This window comes from Engraulis encrasicolus, unplaced genomic scaffold (assembly GCF_034702125.1).
Source record: "Engraulis encrasicolus isolate BLACKSEA-1 unplaced genomic scaffold, IST_EnEncr_1.0 scaffold_46_np1212, whole genome shotgun sequence".
Lineage (NCBI taxonomy): Eukaryota > Metazoa > Chordata > Actinopteri > Clupeiformes > Engraulidae > Engraulis > Engraulis encrasicolus.
In genome coordinates this window covers 478,225-504,724 of record NW_026945775.1, presented here as the reverse complement: position 1 = coordinate 504,724, position 26,500 = coordinate 478,225, and the positions used below count along the sequence as shown (strand labels likewise).

Here is a 26,500-nt window from a genome sequence, read left to right as displayed (position 1 = left end):
GAAAGCTATTCAGCAAGGGGGGGTGGAGAGGGGGGGTGGAGGATGAGCAAACAGAGCACAATTGGGCCTCATTTTAAAACAAAAGAATAACTGATTAAAAAGGGAGACAAAACGACAGAGAGATTGAGCTAAACCCAAAGTAAAGAGAGAGAGAGAGAGAGAGTGAGGAGAATAGAAGAAGAAAGAGGAAAAATCTAATGAGAGAGCAAGAAAAGCAAATGCATTTTGTCAGGAAAGAAAAAAAGAAAAACTACTCTGCCAAAGTATATTACTCTGCAACTCCTTTCGTCTCTTGAAGTTGGAGAAAGAAAATGACAGGGTCCCTGAGATAGAAGGCTTAGAAAAATGGAGGTTTGATCCTTTTCCAACAAGCACAGAGAGCTGCAGCCTCATGCCTCAGATCCCATTTCATATGAAAGCAGCAGATATGCGAAGGGGACTGTCATGTCCTGTGATCCTGCAGATCTTAAACTCAGTGTGTGTGTGTGTGTGTGTGTGTGTGTGTGTGTGTGTGTGTGTGTGTGTGTGTGTGTGTGTGTGTGTGTGTGTGTGTGTGTGTGTGTGCATGCGTGTGTGCATGCGTGTGTGCATGCGTGTGTGTGCGCGCCCAAAACTAAGGATGGGCTGACTGATTGCTGACTGAGCAAAGCCCAGCTGCAGTCCCGTCACCATAAGGCCAGCGTAGATACTCACCTCTTAGCAACTTCACAAAGCCACCAAACACCAAAAGTGCAAAAAATAATCAAATTTAACTTCTCGTTTGATTTCAAGAATTCTATAAAATATTGATCCAGGCCAGGTGTAACGGTCACATGAACATGCACTCAGAATAATACACCTGCCAAGGCTTATTCTGTCAAGCTCTTCCTCTATCCAGACAATCTCCCTCGTGGGCACCTATTTTCAGAAATGTAAAAAAATTTAAAATCTTGGCCGCTAATTCTGAGGGGCCCCTTTTTTTAAACATTTCTCAAAATAGGGGCCCACAAGGGTTCAGGGCCCACAGGGAAAAGCCTGCTATGTCAGATGGCCATTTCAGCACTGACACTATGAAATGTATACGCTTGAGAGTTTTCTTCAAGTATGAAAGTGATATAACGTACACCACTCTTGTGGAAGTCAGCTTTGGAAAATAATATAAGAATGCAATTGCCATAAGAATATAACAAAACATACAAATGCAATTAATTCCTTGTGAAGACAACACCTGTGAGAGTTTATTATTAATCTCACTTGTCATATTGACACTATGAGTGGAACTCATCTATATATAAATGCTTTGAACATGTAGATTTATCCGCGGCGGCACATCCATGGCGAAGTAGCAAAAGTAAATCATATTAAATGGTGGGAAATGCATGAAAACTTCAAATGTCAACTCATAATTATTCCTCAGAAATATACTGTACATAAAATATGTATAACTCTTATCATCTTATAAGTAAACCTCCATTGCAATTATGTTGGCATGATTCAGCTGGATGTTGGTTTGTTTGATAGATATTTTTAAATTGCAGTTTGAAAGAGGTGATTACCAAAAGACTTAATGTTTGCAAATTCTTCTGAAAGTGGACTGGGAGGATTCTCGATATCCCTTCAAATGTTTGTAAATGAGTATTCTACACAGTAGAAAAATGGGGTGTTAATTCAACACTTAAGATAGTCGATTAAACATCTTTTATATTGCATTTTGTGGACAATTTGAAAAAACTCCCGCACACTAACCATTGCGCTGTTTTTCTTTAATGCACAATGTTTGGGTCCTAGACCTTCATGACAGGTCTACCTCAGTGTTTCCCAACCAGGGGTACGTGTACCACTAGGGGTACGTGAGCACACTGCAGGGGGTACTTGGAAAAATGTTACTACATATACAATAACAAATGTATGGAGCAGTCACATCAGGACAGAGAAAGCAATATAGAACATGAGTTAGGAGGTACTCATGGGACAACAAAAAGGCTTAGGGGGTACGTGAGACAAAAAAGGTTGGGAAACACTGGTCTACCTGATGAAGGTCTAACGACACATGGTGTATTAAAGAAAAACAGCGAAATGGTCAGTGTGCAGGAGTTTTTTTAAGTTGTCTGCTGAGTGACCCATGGGCCATGTTTGAGGCACCTGCCAGCTGAGGTGTGAAAAAAAAACAAGTTTAAGATTTCATTTGGTCACAAAAGTACTCTGCGTGTGGACTTGAAGGCTTTGAAAAATGAATACCAGAAGGGTTGGGGAAAAAGTATTGCTCCAAGTACACTCCCCAGAAATATACTGTACATTAAACATTCATAACTCTGATCATCTTATAAGTAAACATCCATTGCAATTATTTTGACATGATTCAGCTGGCTTGTTTATGTTGGTTTGTTTGATAGATATTTTTATATTGCAGTTTGAAAGAGATGACCAAAAGACTTCTGAAAGTGGACTGGGAGGATTCTCGATAGATTACATTTGATAGACAATTTGAAAAAACTCCTGCACACAGACCATTTCGCTGTATTTTTTCAAGAAACAAGGTCTCGGTCCTAGATCTTCATGAAAGGTTAACCTGATGAAGGTCTAGGACCGAAAAATTGTGTATGAAAGAAAAACAGCGAAATGGTCAGTGTGTGGGAGCCTTTTTCAAATTCTCTGCTGAGTGACCCATGGGCCATGTTTGACGCACCTGCCAGCTGAGATGTGTGAAAAAAATCCTCAAGTTTAAGATTGCATTTGGTCCCAAAAGTGTGGACTTGAAGGTTTTGAAAAATGAATATCTGGAGGGCAGGGGTAAAATCCAGACGTAAACAGAGGTGTTGATCAGTGTTGCCAGATTGGGCGATTTCCCGCCAAATTGGGCTGCTTTGGATGGCTGTGTGCAGGAAAAAAATGGATTTTGGAGAAAAAAAATTTTGGCCATAGAAATCAATAGAATTGGGCAGGATTTAGTGCTTCCAGGCGGGTTTTGAGATTTTTTTGGGCTGGAAATGATCAGCCTCATCTGGCATCCCTGGTGTTGATCAAGAACCTCTGCACATCTTCTGTACAATGGTGTAGCAGAGAAAATTTCTTACAATCCAACCAACTGCTTCTTTGTCCTTCTTCCAAGGATGCAGCAAACTAAATAAGACCTTGCCTTTAAGGGGAGAAAAAGATATAAAGATATAAAATCCATTTTATTTCCTTTTTCAATGCCAGCACTACAGCAATACACCATTCCTATCACCACTCTTGCTTATCCAACCAACGCTCCTCAACTCAACTTAACTTGGCCCTCAGAAATGTGCAGTCCTCTGACATAACAGAAGATAGGGGAGAGTGAGGAGAATAGCGATAGGCTGCTCTCCTCTCAGGGACATTCTGTGAGGAAGGCAGAGGGGAGTTGGGGAGGGGGGTCATAAGGAGAGAGAGAGAGAGAGAGAGAGAGAGAGAGAGAGAGAGAGAGAGAGAGAGAGAGAGGAAGAGAGGGTGCTGCAGGCTAAAGGGAGACATGAAAGCACAAGTGGTACGTGTGTTCTCATCCTGAACAGCCCTCTCCTCTCCTCTTTTCTCCTCTTCCCTTCTCCTCTCCTCTTTTCTCTTCTCCTCTCCTCACCTCTTCCCCTCTCCTCTCCTCTCCTCTCCCCTCTCTTCTCCTCTCCTCTCCTCTCCTCGTCTCTCCCCGCCTCGCCTCTCCCCTCCTCTCTCCTCTCCTCTCCTCTCATCTCCTGCCCTCTCCTCTCCTGCCCTGAGCTGAACAGCCTTCTCCTCTCCTCCCCTCTCCTCTCCTCTCCTTCCCTCCCCTCCCATCTCCTCTCCTCTCCTCTCCTCTCCTACCCTGCCCTCTCCTCTCCTCTCCCCTCCTCTCTCCTCTCCTCTCCTCTCATCTCCTGCCCTCTCCTCTCCTCTCCTCCTCTCATCACCTCCCCTCCCCTCCCCTCTCCTCTCCTCTCCTCTCCTCCCCACCTTTCCTCTCCTACCCTACCCTGCCCTCTCCTCTCCTCTCCTTCACTTCCCTCCTCTCTCCTCTCCTCCCTTCCCTCTCTACCACCCTCGCCCCTCCTCCTCACCTCTCCTCTCCTCCCATCTCCTCTCCTCTCCTACCCTGCCCTCTCCTCTCCTCTCCCCTCCTCTCTCCTCTCCTCTCCTCTCATCTCCTGCCCTCTCCTCTCCTGCCCTGAGCTGAACAGCCTTCTTCTCTCCTCTCCTCTCCTCTCTTCTCCTCTCCTCTCCTCTCCTCTCCTCTCCTCTCCTCTCCTCTCCTCTCCTCTGCTTTCCTCCCCTCCCCTCTTCTCTCGTCCCATCCCCTCTCCTCTCCTCTCCTCTCCTCTCCTCTATTCTCCTCTCCTTCCCTCCCCTCCCATCTCCTCTCCTCTCCTCTCCTCTCCTCCCCTCCTCTCCTCTCCTCTCCTCTCCATCTCTTCCTCCTCTCCTCTCTCCTCCCCTCTCCTCTCCTCTCCCCTCTCCTCTCCTCTCCTCTCCTTCTCCCCTCCCTTCTCCTCTCCTCTCACTCTCCTCTCCTTCTCCTCTCCCCTCTCCTCTCCTCTCCTCTCCTCTCCTCTCCTCTCCTCTCCTCTCCTCTCCTCTCCTCTCCTCTCCTCTCCTCTCCTCCCCTCTCCTGTCCTCTCCTCTCCTCTCCTCTCCTCTCCTCTCCTCTCCTCTCCTCCCCTTTCCTCTCCTCTCCTCTCCTCTCCTCTCCTCCCCTCTATCCTCTCCTCCCCTCTCCTCTCCTCTCCCCTCTCTTCTCCTCTCCTCTCCTCTCCTCTCTCCCCTCTCTTCTCCTCTCCTCTCCTCTCCTCTCCCCTCTCCTCTCCTCTCCTCTCCTCTCCTCTCTTATGACAAGGTCAATGGGGTGTTGGGAGGCTCACGAGCAGATCAAGGGGGCATTTCTTCTTCAAAAAACATTTCTTGAGAACCACTGCCCTAAAGCCATATCTCCCACTACCCAAATGGAAACCACTCCACCACCTCACCCTTCCTAGTCCCCAGCCTTAGCTCCGTCCCACCTTACTCCACCACCCTAAACACTAGTGGTGTCAACAATGATCGATTTGGCGATGCAATCCAATGCGGGGCATGGACGATCCAGAATCGATCCGGCAAGTTCCAGAATCGATCCGGCAATTCTTTTAAGTTTCAATAACTTCCATGGATATTTCGGGAGCAAATGAATGTTAAATTAAATAAAAGCACTTCAAAACATTGCAAGACTGATACGGACTGATACAGAAAACAGCCAATACATTGTTGCTCAGTATCTGACTACTTGTATTGCCTCATCATGACTGATTAAACATTTGCTTTGCTTTCAGTAGAAATGTAATGCATTGCAATGCATTGTAGAATTGAATCGGATCGGATCGCATAGAATCGAATCGAATCGCTACCTCCCTAATCGTGATCGAATCGGATCGTGAGGGCCGATCCACACCACTACTAACCACCAATACCAAACCCCTTGGGCACCATACCAGTGAGAACCAGACATCAGTGCAGCCATGTTAAGACTTGAAAGGCTTACAGGTGGGGCAGGGCAAAGGCTGTCAGGAGGGAGAGGCATCAAGTTTACCAAAAAAAAGCAAAAGTGGACACAAAGCCACGAGAAAGCTGTGGCTTGGAAAGGTGGTATTAGCAGAAACAGAGAGAAGTAGAAGAAGTAGAGCTGGGTGATCTACAGTACGGTACGCGATTCCTCTGGTTTGGATATTGCCACTTTTTCAACTTGATTATAAGGAAGTCAATGGGGCATTGGAAGGCTCATGGGTAGATCAAGGGGGCATTTCCTCTTAAAAAAAAAAGAATCCCGAGAACCACAGCCCTAAACCCATATATCCCACTACCCAAATGGAAACCACTCCACCACCTCAGCCATCCTAGTCCTATGAGAGACATCAAGTCAAAAAGGCAGAAGTGGACACAAAGCCATGAGAAAGATGTGGTTTGGAAGGGTGGAATTAGCAGAAACACAAGGAGAAGTAGAGCTGAGTGATGATCTAAGGACTCAACACATCGCAAAAGGGTAGGTTATCTGAGAACAGAGACTTAGAGAAGAATGTTCACAGTAGTGCTCCACAGGCCACGCCCTCCTAGTGACATAACACCGTTGGCGTTGCTTCTAGTCAGGCCAGCAGCAATACAAATATCATGTCTGAGTTCCGGAGAAATCGGAAACTCTACCCACTTTATCGGGAAGCAATCATATTTAAGCAGCTCCAACGGGCCTGGGTAGAGGCGTTTTCAAGGCTCCGTCCCACCTTACTCCACCACCCTAACCACCAATACCAAACCCCTTGGGCAAAAGTGAGAACCAGACATCAGTGCAGCCATGTTACGACTTGAAAGGCTTACAGGTGGGGCAGGGCAAAGGCTATCAGGAGGAGAGGCTTCAAGTTTACAAAAAAAAACACGAAAAGTGGACACAAAGCCACGAGAAAGCTTTGGCTTGGAAGGGTAGTATTAGTAGAAACACAGAAAGAAGTAGAGCTGGGTGACATTGCAAAGGGTAGGCTACCTGAGAACAGAGACGTAGAGAAAAATGCAGTGTTCACAGTAGTGCTTCACAAGTAGGCTTATGCATGAAAGAGAGTTACACAGTATCAAGTGGCTGTCTGTAGAAGAGAGAGGTAGAGCGGGGGAGAGAAAAAAGGGTAAAAGACTTAGTGAGGGCGTGAGAGAATTGGAGCATCTATTCTCAAAAGTGTCTGCACCTGCGCTTTGATATGTATTAGTCTCATCTTGTCTGGTGTGTGTGTGTGTGTGTGTGTGTGTGTGTGTGTGTGTGTGTGTGTGTGTGTGTGTGTGTGTGTGTGTGTGTGTGTGTGTATGTGTGTGTGTGTGTGTGTGTGTGTGTGTGTGTGTGTAGTGTGGCAGAGTCTATAATACCCTCTGAATGCATTACAACATCTGCTTACTAAAAACTCCAATCATTTCAATATAGTTATTTAATGTTCTCTTGTGCATTTTATTTCACTGTATGTACCCTGCATGCTCTGCATTTATCCCTTTCATTGCTTTATGCTATCTTATGGTTTAAAACATTTTACTTTGTATGTTATTATTAATTAATAACAACATAATAATAATATAATATAATATAACAATAATCATCATCATCATCATCATCATCATCGCGGTTGTCATTGTCATTATCATCATCATCATCATCATCATCATCATCATCATCATCATCATCATCATCATAACAATGGTAATACTACTACTAATAATAAATATGCTCAACTGTTTCTGTGTATGATGGTGCAATATAAATATCCCTTGCCTAGCTTCACCTCCTATTGCTCTGCCTTTCCACAGAATAGATGAGTGGGCAAGCACTCAAGGCTGAGATTTACTCCTGTCAAAAACCCCTCTACCAGAAATCTAATGTTCTTCTCCTGCCCCTGAAGTGCCAGCCAGGCCCTTCTAAGAAAACCAGAATAGGCTTTAACTTCACTACACAAAAAAAGGGGGGAGAAAGGAAAGATAGGGAAAAAAGAGAAATATAGCCCTCGACCAGCAGTGATTTACAGCTAGATAAAATGAACCGGGCTGCCAAAGAATCACCTGGGAGGTTCTGTTTTTGTAATGTCCAAAAGTAGTAGTGTGAGGGATGCGTGCACATCCAGTAAAACAGGTGCTGGATCAAGCAAAGACGAGTAAAAGAATAAGGTAAAATCTGCACACTGTTGCTGCTCAACAATTTATTGAGCATTTCGACCTCAGGCCGTCTTCATCAGGTGTACCGCTATGAGGTTGAAACGTTGTTTTGTTTTTGGAATGGTGCTGTGGATCTTTTCTTTGATGGCCATCTCCAAGGCATCAAGCTTCTGGGCCCCTCTCCCTGGACCTGGTACAACTGACCCCTTCATCACCCCCTGCTGGCGGCCCTGGTCAACTTGGGGGCAAAATAAGCTTTTATTAGGGACTTTTCTCCAATCAGCCAGGTCTGAATTTGATCAATCAGACCCATTAGAGACCCTATTTTGGACCTGGATTCTGGATCAACTACATTGCCTCCAGCTTTCTGCAAAACTTAGTTTGTTATTTGCACTTCTTTCCACAACCAGTGCCATTGAAAGAATGCCTGGCTAAGGTACTGCATCTCAGGAGCTGACATGGACAAAGAGTTTAAGAGAGGGTCTTGTTGTTCAGAGGGCTGCGGTTTCAATCCCCATCACCATGTGTTCAAATGCATTGCTCCTAGTATTGTAACCAATACCCTGTACCTAATACCCAGTAACCAATACCCTGTGTGTGTGTGTGTGTGTGTGTGTGTGTGTGTGTGTGTGTGTGTGTGTGTGTGTGTGTGTGTGTGTGTGTGTGTGTGTGTGTGTGTGTGTGTGCGTGCGCGCGCATGTGTGTGTGCCTGTGTAATGTAGTGTATACATGCATTTATAAATGTAGATTGGCATAAAAAGTGATGATACATTATATGACACACAGTACACAACCAGTGCCATGAAAAAATGCCTGACTATGGAACTGCATCTCAGGAGCTACCTTGGGTAAATAGTTAAAGAGTGGGCCTTGGTGTTCAGAGGGCTGCAGTTTGAAATCCCATGTAACCCATGATGAAAGTACTCTTGAGCAAGATACCGAACTCTGCATTGCCACATTTTTCGACTCAGCCCTTTCCGAGATATGAGCAATTCTAATGGGGGCAGCGTTTGTTTACATTTTTAAAAAATGAAACATAGGCCAACTCCAAATATTTTCCCAAAAGGTACTGCTGTTTGCTAGTTGTCTGCTGATGTTTTATAACCTTTTGGATGTTTTTGGGAATAAATAAAAATGTTTTTTTGAAATGTAAACAAAGAGCTGCCCCCATTACAATGACCAGGATCTCGGAAACGGCTGAAGAAGAAGAAAAAAAAATCTCAGGCACTGACAAGTCCAGGGTAGTGTGAGCATTACAACTGCATGTTGAAATTGACCAAACTGTCCCTTTAAGGTGTATGGTCCATGAACCGGTTTTGTCTATTTTTCCTTTTAAAAGGAGATGCAACCCGGGTCGTCTTCAAAACTCCCCACGTATAAATGGCCCCTCAGTCACTTTGAATAAAAGTATCAGCTAAGACCCCTTCATACCCTACATATGAGACGGTTATTATGGATGTGAGGCGGTTATGCATACATTTTCAGTGTTTCACAAGCTCCAACCATTCATTTCACACAGCACATATTCTGACATGAAATCGAGGCACTTACTTTAATTGTGTAAAAGATTGAAACACTTCGAAAACAATTGGAAAAAAAAAACTTCACCACATGTCAGAGACTAATGGAGGTTTGAGGGTGTTGTCGGTTAGAATATATAAACAGAAATGCCAAGCAATAGACCAAATGCTGGGTATGAATGATGTTTTAGTGTCATGTAATGCCATGTCATCTCAAACCACAAACAAAGTCTGGCCTTAGCCTATACATCAACTTGAATCCAGCATATTGTGGCGAAGGAGAATGCAGGCAGGCAATCTTGTTCTTTATCAAAATTATATTGATGGACATCTTTTATGTTTGTTCAATAAAATGGTAGTTCACTTTGAGTTTCAAAGACGCAGTGGTGTAGTCTACGTAGAACGCAGGTATACGAAGTATACCCACTTCTAAATGTTAGGGGCTTCAAATTAAAATTGATGCTGCTTAAAATTGATTGATCTATTATTTAGAATAACATAAATATATACAGTATACCCACTTCCAAAAATGCTTGAATATACAGTATGCCCACTTCAAAAAAGTAGACTACACCGCTGGAAAGACGTGTCCCTTTCAATGTATTAACGATAAGCGCAGAGATGCCGGTGCCTGTGACATGCCCATGGCTGCAATAATTAACATAAATATTAACCTTTGTTTAAATGCACTTAAACTGAAATTCGACAGAATGACGGACCAGATTCATGTTAACGTGGACTTGTTACTGTCTCGGAGTACAAAGAGAGAGAGAGGGGGAGAGGGAGAGGAAGAGAGACGCGCACGTTTCTTAGAAGCTCCTGTCTTCCAAACGTTCAATAATCCGACGATATGCACTTCTTTGGAGGTTAATCCAGATTCAAATTATTATTGCCCCGTGTCCCATGGGACAGCCGCATAACGCACAACACATTACGGCAAAAAGGTTCATGTTTCACTATCGGCTACGTTTTCAAAGATAAGTTGATTGTGCCACTTCGCGCCATCTGCATGGGAATGTTGTCAATTAGCCTATTTCATTATTCTTATAGCCTAGAAGTCGCTCTTTCTGTGGGGTTGGGTTTCTAATGTTGCAGCATCAACGTCAAATAATTCATTGGCGATGGAAGATTGACGGATGGGACTAATTGAGAGGTCAGATGGAGCATCGGGAAAAAAATAATTCTCGCTCGTGTTCACAGCGTGGGTAATGCATTATTTTCTGCTCTTCGACAAAATCTGACTTCTCACACAAACAAGACTTTCGTATCATTAATGAGCATTTAACATAATGGCATGTCAATGTGTCTGGGCTCCGTTGTATTTGTGCACAGATTACTTAGCCTTGTCGGAAAGAAAACGTCTATCCAAGCAGCGGTAGTCTCGGAAGTGGGGCGCGCAATGGTGCATGGAAATGTTTCGTTTCTCTTTTTGTTTTGTTTTGGATCACGTCATGGTTTTTATTTCCACAATAATGTTTAGTCATAGTCATCGTCATGCAGCAAGTATTTGCGTTGCGTTTCCTCTAAGATTTCTTCATGTGGCCATGCATTTAAGTCACATCTAGTTTCAAAAACGTCAAGCAGTTAACGTTTTCGTCATGACAATTGGCTTGCAAAATGTTCGTTGACTGAGATATGTCGTCCTCGTTGTCGTTGACGACAGCAACACTACTCCACAGGCTACAAATCTTTGGGGGAAAAAAGTCTACATACAGGAATATGGATGGGATGAGATCACTGAGAAATAGACTGATGCTCTGAAACCGTCTGAAATATGCACTCGGTTCTCTCATAATTCACACGAAAGAGGTTTTTAATGCGCATCAGTCTAACTGGGCGATACGGGCAGACAGGTGATTAATTTTCACTCGTTCATTAGTCATTTTTGCAGGGACTGAAGAAGTGCCGAGTATAAAAACTAAACTTTCCGAGCTAAGCCTGCATTTGAAACATCATTTGAGAAGTAATAAGACATACCACTTGGATTGCTACGGTCTAAAGAAGACACCTCGCTCCATCTAAAACATCTGAGAGTAAAGTCCAGTCCAATTATATTCCTTCTGCCGGTGGAAGGGTTATTTCACTAATTAGTGCTAATGAACATGGGCAGATCCAAATCAGATGGACGAGTAACAAATAGTGTATGTGGTCGGATATTTTGTTGGTTTTGTGCCATGTTTTTTTTCCTCTCTGTCAGTAGACATATGAGTCCTGTGCAAGGAAGCTGATAGAGGGGGGGCAAAGGGGTCAGCTGTCCCGGGCCCAGGGAAAGATCGGGCCTACAGTTTGGTCTTCATTACATTGTATGTGTTGAGTGTGTGTGTGTGTGTGTGTGTGTGTGTGTGTGTGTGTGGGGGGGGGGGGGGGGGGGGGGGGGGGGGGGGCCTTTGTCCCGGGCCTAGCCAAAGCTGTCTGTGGCCCTGGTCCTGTGTGTGTGTGTGTGTGTGTGTGTGTGTGTGTGTGTGTCTGTGTCTGTGTCTGTGTCTGTGTGTGTGTGTGTGTGTGTGCTGTGTTGTGTTTAAGTGTGTGTGTATGTGTGTGTATGTGTGTGTTTGTTTGTGTGTGTGTGTGTGTATGTGTGTGTGTGTGTTAGAGTGTGTGTGCTTGCGTGCGTGCGTGCGTGCTTCTATGTGTGCGCGTGCGTGCGTGTGTGTGCATGTGTAATATAGTGTATACATGCATTTATGAATGTAGATAGCCATAAAAAGTGATGATACATTATATGACACACACTTACATCCTGCTGACACATAAATGTCCTCCAGGAATAATTAAATCATCTCTATGCTAATATTTTCTCAACTAATGGTGTCAGCCTATAGATGAGACAGGCTATATTGCACAGCAACTGGAGGATGAATGATGATTACAAATATGAATACAAGTCTTCCACTTTACACCTTGTTGCATCTCACAATGATGATTTCAAGAAATAAACTTTAGCATGGGAAAGTACTGTGGTGCGATATTATTCAGTGCCCCTCAGTGAATCTGTAAATAATCCAGACAGAGAATGAGGTTCTTGTTCCTGAATGCAAGATTAGAAACCGCAGACAGTCTTAAATCAATAAAACCTGGCGGAAAAGGCGATTTGCATATAAAAAGGTGGTAATAAAAGACTTGCCGCTGCAAAGCAAGGTCACTTGAAGGTTCTTGAAGAAAATGAGTGTGTCAACAAACAACTGCTTGTGCAGATGGGGTTTGAAATACAGCATTATGTGACTTGCATTCAATAAACAAAGGTGGTGTACAGCAATGGGAGCTTGAGTCAGGCCGGCGGGCAAAAGGATATTGGATTTTTTTCTGCGTGCCACACAATGTGACCTGAAACTTCACACACATCAGCCAGGACACCTTTCTCCTGCAGTGACCAAAATCCAGAGGTGTCAAAAGTAAAAGTAAAAGTAAAAAAAGAAACTCAGTCTCCTTCCCACACAAGTAAATTATCTGAGTAAACAGTAGATCTGTGTACTCGTCTTACGATCAGCTAACTGTGCACTGGTTGGATCAAGTTTCTGATGGCTCCTTGATAAGTTTTCAGTGTTTTTCTGTAACAACGTCTATCTATCCCATTCATTACAATGGAGTAAATGGTGTAACAGCTATGTAATGCCATGTGCTAGTGTTGTAATTACACCACAAAAGTACTTTTACTTTTGACACCTCTGCCAAAATCTGTTAGCCTATGTTGCAACTACGCAACTAATAATCTTCGATGAGTTGCATAGTCTACAGAAAGTCTATTCAACTGGCGTTCTGAGGGCCACGTGTGGCCCAGACGCGGTTGTATAGAAATATACGTGCCTTTATTTAGGACAGGATAGTAAGAGAGTGTGGCATCAGGAAATTGAGGAGTGGGAGAGAGAGGAGAAGGATCGGCAGGGGACTTCAGGACAGAATCGAATCCGGGTCTCCAGCGGAATGGTACGCCATCTTAGCTCATTCAGTCACTGAGCCTCCATACACTGCAGTTTTGAAACACACAATTTTCTTGTGTACAACACTGCACACTACCAACAAAATTGCATTTATGCCTCACCCGTGCAAGGGGGCAGCCCCCAATGGCGCCCCAAGGGAGCAGTGCAGCGGGACGGTATCATGCTCAGTCATGGAGGAGGATGGGGGAGAACACTGGTTAATTACTCCCCCCACCAACCTGGCGGGTCGGGAGTTGAACCGATAATCTTTGGGTTGCAGGTCTGACGCCCTAACCGCTTACCCATGACTGCCATACGTGCCTTTACATAGGACCGGACAGTGAGAGAGTGTGGTGACAGGAAATGAGTCGAAGAGAGAGAGGGGGGATGGATCGTCAAAGGACCTCTGGCTGGAATCGAACCCGGGTCTCCAGCGGAATGGTACGCCATCTTAGCAGAGATATTCTATAGAGATATGCCAACATAATAGGTTTCTATGGGCACCTAACGCGACCAGGTTCCGGTCTGCCTAAAGGGGCGTGTCATAATGCTCCTACAATGAATAGAACAGTCCTTAGGTCTGCCTAGGTCTGCCTAAGGGGGGCCATAATAGAACCAGGAAACAATGGGCCAATGGAACCTCTCTCTCTCTACTCTCTCTGATCTTAGCTCATTCAGTCACTGCGCCTCCATACACTGCAGTTTTGAAAAACAAAATTTCTTCTGTGAAAAACATCTCTTGCTTGTGTTGTATATTGAACAGTCCATGTCTCTAAGTTTAAGGTTAGGTTTAAGTGTTTGTACTGATTTATCATTTCCACATGTTAGTGATGGCTGAAAATGTGCTGACCAACATAAGTTCTTGGTTTAGAAATGTGGCCCAAATGAAATGCTAATAGAATAGCCCTGCTGTATAGCATTTGCTGCTTATTTCTTGTTTTCTTTATTCCTTTTCTTCTATTTTTTCAAGCACATTAAACTGCATCTGTGTATGAGAAGTGTGCAATTCAAATAAAATTGCCTTGACTTGCCTTCAACCAAATTGTTACTGCCTGGTTAATGGAGCTTTTATCAGTGTAGTAAAAAGAGGTGGCAGGTGTGACAATCATTCCAGTGTGTAAAATGATTGCAAAGCCACAAGGGAGACAAGCTCGTCAGGCTCTCTCACAACTGACTGCTTGACACCATTGTCCAGGGCTGCATTGGGGGAGAAATAGGGCCCATGCACTTTTGGGTTAAAGGGGCCCCTCATAATCAGCGGTGCAGAATTGATTTCCCAGTGGGCCCTGCACCTCGTGGTACATTTTCAGAAATGCAAAAAAAAAGTTGGGTTTTTTTTTGGTAATATTTCTGAAAATAGGGTCCCAGAAGGGTGCAGGCCCCACCGGAAAATGGCTGCTATACCAGATGGCCAGCCCTGCCATTGTCCAGCTCAACGCTTATACGATTTTAACAGCCTGTGTTTAGCATGCACAACGCTGCGTTAATAATAACGAGGTGACATTGACAAGGTTATGGCACGGACCATAAAACTTCATAGGAGAGGACCTGTAGACAGGGGCGGATTTACAGTAGAGGCAAGGGTAGGCAACTGCCTATGGCCCCTCTGCATAGGAGAGGACCTTCGGCAGAGGCGGATTTACAATAGAGGCGAGGGTAGGCAACTGCCTATGGCCCCTCTTCATACGAGAGGCCCTTCGGCAGAGGTGGATTTACAATAGAGGCAAGGGTAGGCAACTGCCTAGGGCCCCTCCAAATCCCCTGAATTACACAGGCCCCAGACCACTTTCCCACTTCTCACTGCGGAAAAGCGAAAGCGAAAGCCCAACTGAGAAACTCCACCTCCCATTGTCATTGTGACACAGCACTCCACAGCACACAAGTGTTCTCTGCACATTGCACACAATGAAATTGCATGTATGCCTCACCCGTGCAAGGGGGCAGCCCCCAATGGCGCCCGAAAGGGAGCAGTGCGGCGGGATGGTATTGTGCTCAGGGTACCCAGTCATGGAGGAGGATGGGGGAGAGCACTGGTTAATTAATTACTCCCCTCACCAACCTGGCGGGTCAGGAAACGAGCCTGCAAACATTAGGCTACAAGTCTAAAGCCCTAACCGCTTACCCATGACTGACTGCCCTGCATGTGAGAAGTGAGGATATGAATGGGCCCCTTGCTGAATTCACCTTGGCCCCTCAAATTCCTCCATCTGCCACTACCTCCAAACAGCATCAACGGACTTCTTCTGTCATCATCACCACCAGTGTTCCTTCCCCATGAAGAGAATGTTGCATTACACTCTCTGAGTGTTGAATTAACACTGCAAATCTCCTGTGTCTTCTCCAGGTTTTTCCTCATAAAGGGCACACTGCTCAGTGCCACACAAAAGACCTGCTATACTATAATGGGCAGCCCATTAAATCCATTTTGTACAGTACAAGACAAGTCAGTATGCGAGAACAAGCCGATATAAAATGTAACTGCACTGCCCTTTTCTTTTTATGTGCGCTGTTTAAGCATGCAAAAACACACCCACTCTGGAGAAATTTCACGGTGACAAGTGGCTGACCCATTACAAATTACTGTCCTCTTAAAGGAGTAGTCCGGTGTGAAATGGTTTACGTTGTGTCAATATGTGATGCTGAGCGCTGACGTTTGCCTCATACCTCGCATCCAAAGGTCCCCTGCATTCCGAAATCCGAGTGGTAGGCGGGACCCCGCGAGCTAGGTGAAATGCAGCTTCTGTTGGGAGGTCCTGGCACCTGTGTTAGCCATGGGGCTAAATCGTTACTTTATACCCGTTTACGAGGCTCAAAGTTGCAAAAATGTTAATCCCGTAGTGTCGGGTGGTTGTTGACATGTAAATCCAGGCACTGAGAAGTTTGATAGTGCACCGTTGGTTTAACTACAATTACGTTTTTGAAGGCTGCGCCTCGGAGGACTCTGCCGGGCGCCGCCATCTTTTTTTCTAGTCGCGACAAGTCTATCGCCGAGCCAAACCGACAGTAAACAATAGGTCATGTGATACATCACGTGGTTATTGGACTGCAGTCGGAGACCGTCTAAAACTGACTTCAGCGACAAAATATTACTCATATTACTAGTAATTAGTCTACTTATAGGTTTGGGGTTTTTTTTAACAATGGGTGTTTTGTAGCCAACAACGCGCTAGCATGCTGCGTTTGGATACCGGAAAAGCACAGTGAAACCAAAGAGTAGCGTTTCTGATCTTCCTTGAGAAGATGGAAACAAGTACCGGTAGACTTTCCAAAATACATTTCTTTTGCCCACTTAAAATGTGCAATTATCAATGTGTATATGACGACGTAGAATAAAAAAATAGTCATAGAATAAAAAAATAAATACACATTTCACAAAAATATTTTCACCGATCAGTGACGTCACATCATTGTTGGCGGAAGAAGACGCGCACGCTGAACTCGGGGACAGAAGAGAAGAAGCACAGGACCGCGGTTTCACCTGACAATGAAGACTTCAAGAGTTGTAGACAAAATGGTCCGCACTTGTGTTTATCCAGGATGCTGCAAGGAGATGAGGCATTATGTACCTGAAAGTTTTCACAGGATACCGTTTCACGACGACGTCTATAAGCTGTGGCTTGCTGTGTTGCAAATTGATGTAAACACGCCTATCCCCATACTGAAAGAGCAGGATAATCGCGTGTGTAGTGCACATTTTGACCCAGATGACTTCGTCCCTGACAAAGGCCCTAACCCAAGGAAAAAAACACGCCTGAGGAGAGGTGCCATACCAAAAACGGCGCAACTTGAACCAGAGGTAAGAAATTAGTTTGTTAGAATATTGTGTGGACCTCCACATTACTCCTATCATGTTGAAATGAACGCTGTGTTAGCCAACACGCCGCGTAGCTTTGTATTCTCATAACTACGGTAACAGCCCACTGGCAGACAAGACCACATGTTATGCTTGGCCCTGAAGGTAATGTTTGAAATGGAACATTTTGCTCTAGTAAAATGTATTCTCTTCGAGGGAAATGGTAATTACCGAAACGAGCTCTCAGTCACATTCGGTTTCTCAAGATGCATAACTGAAGACTTTAGATGCAAAACCCTGTATGTGTATTTTCAGAAAATAATCTGAATTCATTTTTATTTAATACATAGCTATCAAGATTGAATATTTTTTAATTTAGGTAATATAACTATTTATTATCAAGTACATAAATGTAAACCAAACCAACAACGGGGTTCTTTAAAAATACAAGTGCATGTCTTCAGAAATAGAGTTTAGGGGTTTTGCATCTGAACTCTGATGTTACAAACCCACTTTTTCCAAAATTACAGAAGTGGGGTCACTCCAGGTTGATTGCAAATCATATGTAGGCTATTATGTGTAGGCTATTGCGGTGTACACCAGAATGTTGATTAAAATGTCCCATGAAAGTGTAATTAATTCCAATCAAATGTATGTATTTTAGGTTTACCCCACGGAAATGGCTGCTTCCCTCCAGTCCACCCCTAAAAAATTCCAAGATCAGCGAAGGTCCGTCGGTTCTTCTGGCCTCAGATTTACGCTGTCAAGCCCAGTGCCCACTGTAAAGCCACGAAATAGGCCCTCATCTTCAGGCCTGTACATCGCACGGCCTGCATCATGGCAAGGCCCTAAGGTAAGCAACACATGGTGTTGACAGGACGCCACTCTTCAGATTTTTCTGTGTCACAATATAACTAATATCTATGTTTATTTTATTTTTTTCTTGTACTTTCCAGGAAAGGATAGACCGTTCTTCTCCCTCCGTATCTACTCACTTGTTGGAACCCGGCAGTGTCACACAATATGTAAGTTCCATTTTGTTGGTTGAGATGGCTAATGCAACGTTTTTAGTGTGATGAAGCGGTCTGCACACTGTGTATTAACTCCAAAAATACTTTATTTCATTTAAACATATGGCAACGTTTCGATCCAACAGAGGGATCTTCCTCAGGCAAAAGGGAGGAAGATCCCTCTGTTGGATTGAAACGTTGCCATATGTTTAAATGAAATAAAGTATTTTTGGAGTTAATACACAGTGTGCAGACCGCTTCATCACACTACTTACTACCTTTTGTCTGGCACCTGGACAACTATATGTGTACCTTCAAACACTAATGCAACGTTTTTTCAACTAAACCATGCAATGACACATGATACACCTGTTATGTCTTTAACAGGAAGAAGTTGAGGAAGGCGAATCTGTATGTCATCAACAGGAAGAAGTTGAGGACGGTGAATCTGTATGTCATCAACAGGAAGAAGTTGAGGACGGTGAATCTGTATGTCATCAACAGGAAGAAGTTGAGGACGGTGAAGCAGACACATCTGTGCATGACATGAGCCTTAGTTTTGGAGAAATAAGCTTAGACCTGGCAGATGAGAGTTTTGTGCCCACTGATGCCACTCCATCCAGCTCGGGATCTGGCTCTTCCACCCCAAATGGCAGCAACTCTGGATGGTCAGGAAGAAAGTGGGTGGTCGACGAGGCTAAACTGATGGAGCTTTTTCAAACATGCTCTCAGTGCGGCGTTGCCATTGAGGAGAAGCGGATAGCTACACGGGGCAGCCAGATAAGAATTCATTGGAGCTGTTTGAATGGGCACAGCGGGGAATGGGAAATCATGCCCCGACCAGAGGAAACTGGCCCGCAACAACCTTTTGGTCTGTGCATCCACATTTTTCACTGGAGCCACATACTCCAACATCAGAGAGTGGGCCGAACTCATCAACTTGCAGCTACCCAGTAGAACACAGTTTTACGACATCCAGACAAAGTACCTCATCCCAGTGGTCAACCATGCCTACAAGGGACAACAAGAGAAGATTTTGGAGAGGATTTCACAACTTTCTGCCTCTGGAAATAAACTGGAACTTTGTGGAGACGCACGATGCGACAGCCCTGGTAAGCTTTGATGTTCATGACTCGGTTTGCCTTTAAAACATATCTCAACTCTGTTGCTTTTCCTCATCCCTGTTGCCACAAGAGGCCCCATCTGAGTGCCTGGTTCCTTATAACTATATGCCACTCTTCTTTTGCCTAAAACGTCTGATTCTTGTGGACTTTTGTTTTAAACATTGTTGTTAATCTATATTTTGAGCACACCGAGTAACTTGACCTGTATGAAGTTGTGCTATACAAATATAGTTATTATTATTGTTATGTAATCATAATACTTATAATTGTATTTACTATTGCTATTATTAATATTTGCTAAGCTCATATTCACATTTTTTTTTATCTCAAAAAGGCTACAGCTGCAAATACTCCACTTACTCCTTCCAAGATGATGCCACTAAGGAAATCGTCCACTTTGAACTAGTGCAGGTAAATAATTTCAGATGTTTTTGGTGGAATAATAGCAACATTTTCTTTCAATGACAAATATTGGTTCATGCTCATTATCTGTGAATTGACACAATTCCATTTTAACTTTGGTACAAGGTCACAGAGGCATCAAGTTCCGTGGCAATGGAGCCAATGGGCTTTCAGAGAGGCCTAAATCACCTTCTTTACCTTGGAGTGGATGTCGGGGTGATTGTGACTGACAGATCGCCATCTATAAGAAAAATGATGCGGGAAAGTTATGCGAACATCCGCCATGAATACGATCCATGGCATGTCAATAAGAGTATGTATCCGATTTCATGTATCTTCACTTTCCACTTGTTTGATGCCAGTTGTGGCTGGTTTCCTGGAAGCTCATGTCGTATTTGATCTCTTTCTAGGTCTAAAGAAGAAACTGGTGACCATCTCCAATAAGAAGGACAACCGCGAACTGCGTCCATGGGTGAGATCAATCACCAACCACTTGTACTGGGCATGCAGTTCCAGCCATGGTGATGGGCAGGTAACTATTTATGGAACATTAAAAAAAAAAAAAAAACAATGTCTGGAGTAAAAATGCACATTGTAAAGTAAGGACAAAGATATTATTAATAGTTTTTCTCAACACTGTACTCTCAAAAGCATACTCTTCTACTGCAAGGGTGGGGAACCTTTCCCATTTCAGAGGCCACTTGAAATTCATCTAAGGGTAGTAAAAGTACTCTGAGGGCCGTACTATGAAGACAAACCAGGATTTCCCACTGCACTTTAGGCCTATACTGAAGGCAGACACCTTTTAAAAAAATAAAAGCCACCTTTTCTAGGTCCCCTGAATATAACTGAATCGTATTGCATATCTAATTTATCAGATTCCTTTACCAAATATATGACATTTCTTGTGAAGCTGCATAACACTAAGATCATATCGGGGGCGTGATAAAACTGCCACACGGGCCGCAAATGGCCCTGAAACCATGTGTTCCCCATACCTGTTCTAATGGTTGTATTTCACATGTTTTCAGGAGTGTGTGAGACGATGGCTGACCATTCTGAACCATATACGTGGGATACACAGATGGGAAGATAATGGACGCGAGTACACCTGCGCTCATCGACCACTGTCTGAGGATGAACAAGAGAAGAAACGGTGGCTTGAACATGATTCCTCCGCTTTTCGTGCCTTCAGAGAGGTGGCCCAGGACAAAAATCTCCTTCGAGACCTGCAGCAGATGGCTCTTTTCAAGCACACTGGTATGCCTTTTTTGAAGTATATATATATATTTTTCATTATTTTTATTATTTTACACACTGTTACACATTATGTATTACACATTATTACTACTAATTAACACTGTATTGTGGCCAGTAACTAGAAAAGGAATTAACATACCTGCAAACTCGTCACCTTTTGGTGACAGTCACCTTTTTCCCGGCCAATAAGGTCATTCACGTGAATAGAAATAGAACCCCCACTCTACACTGTCACCTTTTTTTCTTTGACGAGTTTGCGGGTCTGAATTAAACATTATGTTATTGCCATGTTTCTTCAAACATCCCACAATTGTTAGAATGTAAGTACACAGTTCTATAAAACTGTTTGCTTTGCTTTGTAAAACATCTGATTTGCTCTCATGTATTGATCAACATGTTTCAATTGATCATGTTTTGTAGGATCTATCGAAGTATACCATAACGTGACCCTGAAGTATGCTCCAAAGAGGCTTCATTTCACGTATGACTCAATGAGAGCCAGAACTCAGTTGGCCATCATGGACCATAACATGAACATTGGCAGGCAACAGGCGACAACACGTGAGGGTAAGGGAAGAGTCTTCCTCCAAATATAACTTCTTCACAGTGCAATGGTCTGAAAGCGATTAGGCCAAATATTTGATGGTACAGCCAAAGCTACTGTACCATGTAACTGTACCGTGTGACAAATGCTCACACAGTGTACATTCAGGTCAGTAATAACTTAATATTCATACACCAAGTGTATTTTAGAACATAGAATGTGAACCGCTATTAAGACCAAGATACTCGAGGTTAAAGATAGCTGTGATGGCCTATATAAACAATAGGCACAACTGTGATGAAGCAGTGCTGCTTTTGCCAGGCAGCACGCATGCGTACTGTCACTTTGATGCATTCTGGTTAGAATTTTCTAACCACAATACATCAAACTGGCAAAGTGTGCATCCGCTCTGCCTGGCAAAAGCAGCACTGCTTCATCACAAACGTGCCCAATGACTTACGTTTCCTTTTGTCATTCTGGACAGGAAAACCTCGGTACAAATATGTGTACACAAAGACGACACAGCAGTGGGGTGCCAAGCCAGCCTACGAAGCCACTTCGCAGCTGTTCAGGAACGACCTCATGGAGGACGTTCTTACATTGAGGGAATCAAAAAACCTTGCCCCTTGGCCCCGTCCTCCTCCTCGCCAAAGACGTTTACTTCAAAATATAGCACCTGTACCCAGGCCAGACCCAGCTGCGCTAGTGGCACAAAGACTGTCTCGATTTAAGAATCTGTGACCAGAGACTGTGTTTTTCAGAATCTTTTTGCCCCAGTTTGCACATATGGTTATTTAGTTGTTTTTTTGTTTAGTTTTGTTTTTCAGTATTGACACAATATGTTAAGCAAAGAGTTGTTTGGTCCAGTGTTGCATACAAAGGACCTTCAGTATCATTTACATTGTTTGCTTATAATTATTCTATTCCTTATTTCTAGTTAATTTAATGTGTGATCTACCTCTGTCTTAGCCTCCTCGCCAGAGGCGCCTGCTTGAAAAGATAGCTATACTGTTCAGGAAGCTGTGGCCTGAGAACGTTTTAAACTCTGTTTTATTTGGATTTTTTTACATTGTGCACAAATCGTTTTTCAGTGGATTTGTTTCTTTTCTCCAGGATTGATATTTTGTATTGTAGGCCTAATACATTTTGCACATAATTACTGTATTCATTATTTCTAGTTCATGTGTGATCTGATCTACCTCTGATTTTAATCAGGCAATTAAACTGTTATTGACTATAATGAAAACAAACAAAATGTGTTGGTTTATAAAAGTCTTATTATTTAGAACATAAACAGGGATATTTTTGTTTTACATTTTCACACCAAAAGAGTTTTCTTTATGACAAACTATTTACACTATTTACAAAGTACAAAAACTTGAAAGTGAGTCAAATGATGCTGGTAGCCTCGTCAGCTTCCTGGAACCCATGGTAGGTGCCGGTGGGACACGGGTATTGCTTTCGAATGGCGTTTACAACGCAGCTGGGAAGGACCAGTCTCTGACGGCGTCCTAATTGCTGTCCCTGAAGTGCCCACTCCAAGAAGACGCGGTACGCGACCAGTCTGCACTGTCTGGGGGTGGGGGTGGAGAGACAAGGAAAGGTGTTTAGCGTTTCTTTACATGACCAATGTATTCAAAACAACAGCCATGTGAGCAGAGGTGTCAAAAGTAAAAAATAAAAAAGAAACCATTTTCTTCACACACAAGTTATCAGAGTAAACAGTAGCGATCAGCTAACTGCAACGATTGGATCAAGTTTGTGGTGGGTTCTTGATGAGTTTTCAGTGCTTTTTTGAGTAACAACAAAAACTATTCAATTGGTTACAATGCAGTAAATGGTGTAACAGCTATGTAATGCCATGTGCTACTAGTTTTGTAATTACGCCACAAAAGTACTTTTACTTTCGACACCTCTGTATGTGAGATAACTTACTTTGTGGATAAAGATCCATTTGGTCCCTCCGGCGTGGGTCTTTTCTTCCAGTTTACCTTTGGGACGTGGAAAAAAGCCTCCAAAACCCAAAGGTGCAGAAGCGACCTGAAACCTTCTCCCAAGGTAACACACGCAACACCTTCCGTGTGTCCGTGCAGAACGTCCCAGTCTTTGCAACAAAAGCATTCCTCTTCGGTGGGCATTTTGTCGCAGCTTTCGCAAGAGCACCACCAGCTACCTGTGGTACGAGGCTGTGCGGCGAGAGACTCTTGCTGTGCCGCAGCCTCCTCAGCTTGCGCTCTTTCTCCCTCTCTCTCTCTTCTTCTGCGGCGCTCGAGTAATTCTTCCTCGGTATACTCCGGTTCGAACATATAAGGACGCCCATCAAACTCGTCCTCATAATCTTCGAAATCCTCGTAATCGTCGAAAAAAGCCGCGTTGTCCGCCATTGTCGCTGATGTCTGCGGTCCTGTGCTTCTTCTCTTCTGTCCCCGAGTTCAGCGTGCGCGTCTTCTTCCGCCAACAATGATGTGACGTCACTGATCGGTGAAAATATTTTTGTGAAATGTGTATTTATTTTTTTATTCTATGTCTATTTTTTATTCTATGTCGTCATATACACATTGATAATTGCATATTTTAAGTGGGCCCAAGAAATGTACTTTGGAAATTAATCAGTCTACTTGTTTCCATCTTCTCAAGGAAGATCAGAAACGCCACTCTTTGGTTTCACGGTACTTTTCCGGTATCCAAACGCAGAATGCTAGCGCGTTGTTGGCTACAAAACACCCCTTGTAAAAAAAAACCCAAACCTATAAGTAGGCCTAGTATTACTGTAATATTTTGTCTCTGAAGCTGAAGTCAGTTTTAGACGGTCTCCGACTGCAGTCCAATAACCACGTGATGTATCACATGACCTATTGTTTACTGTCGGTTTGGCTCGGCGATAGACTTGTCGCGACTAGAAAAAAAGATGGCGGCGCCCGGCAGAGTCCTCCGAGGCGCAGCCTTCAAAAACGTAATTGTAGTTAAACCAACGGTGCACTATCAAACTTCTCAGTGCCTGGATTTACATGTCAACAACCACCCGACACTACGGGATTAACATTTTTGCAACTTTGAGCCTCGTAAACGGGTATAAAGTAACGATTTAGCCCCATGGCTAACACAGGTGCCAGGACCTCCCAACAGAAGCTGCATTTCACCTAGCTCGCGGGGTCCCGCCTACCACTCGGATTTCGGAATGCAGGGGACCTTTGGATGCGAGGTATGAGGCAAACGTCAGCGCTCAGCATCACATATTGACACAACGTAAACCATTTCACACCGGACTACTCCTTTAAGTGAGTGCCATTTAACCCTCTGAGGTCTGAGTGCCCTTCAGAGGGCAAGTTGTCTCCAAAAACAAATCTGTAACTCTGTGAGTTTTTGTCATTGAAACATATAAGTCACACCATTAGAAACCTCAGACCTTCCAGGCTCCAAATATATATATATATATGAAATGAAAATACTTGAAAATGTCAGGGTGGTGCAAGCAGCCTAAAAGCCTCTGAAAAGCCTTAGACCTCAGAGGGTTAAAGTAATCAATATTAGTGGGGCCCGCCCGTATTTTATGTAATCCAGTGACACGCCTCTTTGACAGAGACTGCTGGCAGGCTGCGGGGATATAAATGCACCAAGCTGTGCGACGCCTAACAAATACACACATGCACACGCACACACACACACACACACACACACACACACACACACACACACACACACACACGCACACGCACGCACACACACACACACACACACACGCACACACACACACACACACACACACACACACACACACACGCACACACACACACACACACACGCACATACACACACGCACACACACAAACACACACATATATGCACACACACTGGCATGGACACACACACACATATCCATACCGTATATTCTCAAAAGCACACAAACACACACAGATATGGGCACACACACACACACACACACACACACACACACACACACACACACACACACACACACACACACACATACACACACACACAAACACAACACAACACACACACCTCAGAAACCCAAGGCATGTGCATCTATTGAAAGAGGAAGAGATATAGAAGGAGAATTACAAGTTTGCAGAATGGCAAAACGTCTACAAAATGTCAAATCTGTCATTTCCCCTCCTTTTTTTCTGACATTTCTTCTTGATTCTCCATCTTACGTAAGGCCAGGCGACAATTCTGAGGCTGTCAAAGACAACGATTTTGCAGAAATGTTATCTTTGATGCAGCGTCAGAAGGGCAAGTCCATTACTTTACACAGTGTGACGGTGCAGTTAGGCAGGGAACAGGCTTACTGTGGGCCTTAAATGTGCACTGTGTGATATTTTTAGTAGTTTGTTTTCAGGAAAAAAATGCTGCCCATTCGAATTTGTTACCTTTTTCACAAATACTTACCACCATCATCAAAGGTGATCGTCTGAACTTTCAACCATTTATCTTTATCAAGTAGGAGATAAATTTGTCAACGGGACTCTCATCAATGTTTCCCACCTAGGGTGTTGACGCTACCACGACCTCAATATGAAAGTTCAGACGATCACCCCTCGCGAATTTGTGAATACTGCAATGTACGCAAACGTCTGCGTACCTTATGTCTAGTGGTGCATGCAGCATGCAAAATTGACCAATTGTAAAATTCACATGGCAACGTGTTTATGTGCATAAACAAATGCATGTACATGCGTAAACTGCAGCAAGCAAGTTCCCGGCCACTCACGGAATAGGAGTGCCCTTGTGCTTAAAGTGATACTGTCCCATTTTTGGAAATACGCTCATATTACACCTCCTTTTGAGTTAAATAGTTGAGTTTTACCTTTCTCCTGTACTGTCAACCGTTCTCTGAGTATGACAGTGAGCTAGCAGTTAACATTGAGTCCTATGAGACCAGCTGCCTCCCTGTCTAATTACAGTATGTACAGTATGTTATCTCTCCAACAATCAAGTACACAGATGCCCACATACAGAGAGAGAGGGAGGGAGAGAGAGAGAGAGAGAGAGAGAGAGAGAGAGAGAGAGAGAGAGGGAGAGAGAGAGAGACAGAGAGAGAGTGTGTCTCACCCGCCACCCATGCATCTTTGACCGTTACGTCTGTATGCCTTTGTATGTTTGTTTGTTCGTTTCTTTCTCTCTTTCTCTCTTTCTTTCTTGCAAACCAGCCTCGTACCTCTGATAGAACGTGTGCGTGAATGTGAAAGGGAATGCCATGGCACAGCCACACACACACGCGCGCGCAAACGCAGGTACACTCACGCACGCAAACGCACGCACGCACACACACACACACACACACACACACACACA

The 26,500-nt window shown here is 43.9% G+C and overlaps 3 protein-coding genes across 3 annotated transcripts in view; 1 reads left to right on the top strand and 2 right to left on the bottom strand.

The window, feature by feature from the left end:
• LOC134444144 (dolichyl-diphosphooligosaccharide--protein glycosyltransferase subunit STT3B-like) overlaps positions 1–26,500 on the bottom strand; it is a 187,497-nt gene that overhangs the window by 95,361 nt on the left and 65,636 nt on the right. The gene's annotated exons all lie outside the window — the stretch shown is intronic.
• LOC134444138 (uncharacterized) lies at positions 18,888–22,179 on the top strand. The gene is made up of 7 exons (XM_063193574.1): positions 18,888–18,966; positions 19,313–19,389; positions 19,507–19,693; positions 19,791–19,912; positions 20,412–20,640; positions 21,061–21,207; positions 22,154–22,179. Exons 3-7 carry the CDS (start codon positions 19,534–19,536, stop codon positions 22,177–22,179), a joined length of 684 nt encoding a protein of 227 aa, XP_063049644.1. The 5' UTR covers positions 18,888–18,966; positions 19,313–19,389; positions 19,507–19,533.
• Positions 22,487–23,673, bottom strand: LOC134444143 (P2X purinoceptor 7-like). The gene is made up of 2 exons (XM_063193579.1): positions 23,120–23,673; positions 22,487–22,757 (listed from the first exon to the last, which is right to left on the bottom strand). The coding sequence occupies exons 1-2, from the start codon at positions 23,566–23,568 to the stop codon at positions 22,574–22,576; spliced, it is 633 nt and encodes a 210-aa protein (XP_063049649.1). The 5' UTR covers positions 23,569–23,673; the 3' UTR covers positions 22,487–22,573.

What these genes read in the sequence shown, in the direction of transcription:
- LOC134444138 (XM_063193574.1), top strand. Translation starts at nt 19,534, where the DNA reads ATGGAGCCAATGGGCTTTCAGAGAGGCCTAAATCACCTTCTTTACCTT. An exon ending in TCCATGGCATGTCAATAAGA is followed by an intron (nt 19,694 to 19,790) that starts GTATGTATCCGA and finishes ATCTCTTTCTAG; the next exon opens with GTCTAAAGAAGAAACTGGTG. An exon ending in GGCTCTTTTCAAGCACACTG is followed by an intron (nt 20,641 to 21,060) that starts GTATGCCTTTTT and finishes CATGTTTTGTAG; the next exon opens with GATCTATCGAAGTATACCAT.
- LOC134444143 (XM_063193579.1), bottom strand. Translation starts at nt 23,568, where the DNA reads ATGGCGGACAACGCGGCTTTTTTCGACGATTACGAGGATTTCGAAGAT. An exon ending in AATGGATCTTTATCCACAAA is followed by an intron (nt 22,758 to 23,119) that starts GTAAGTTATCTC and finishes CCCCACCCCCAG; the next exon opens with ACAGTGCAGACTGGTCGCGT.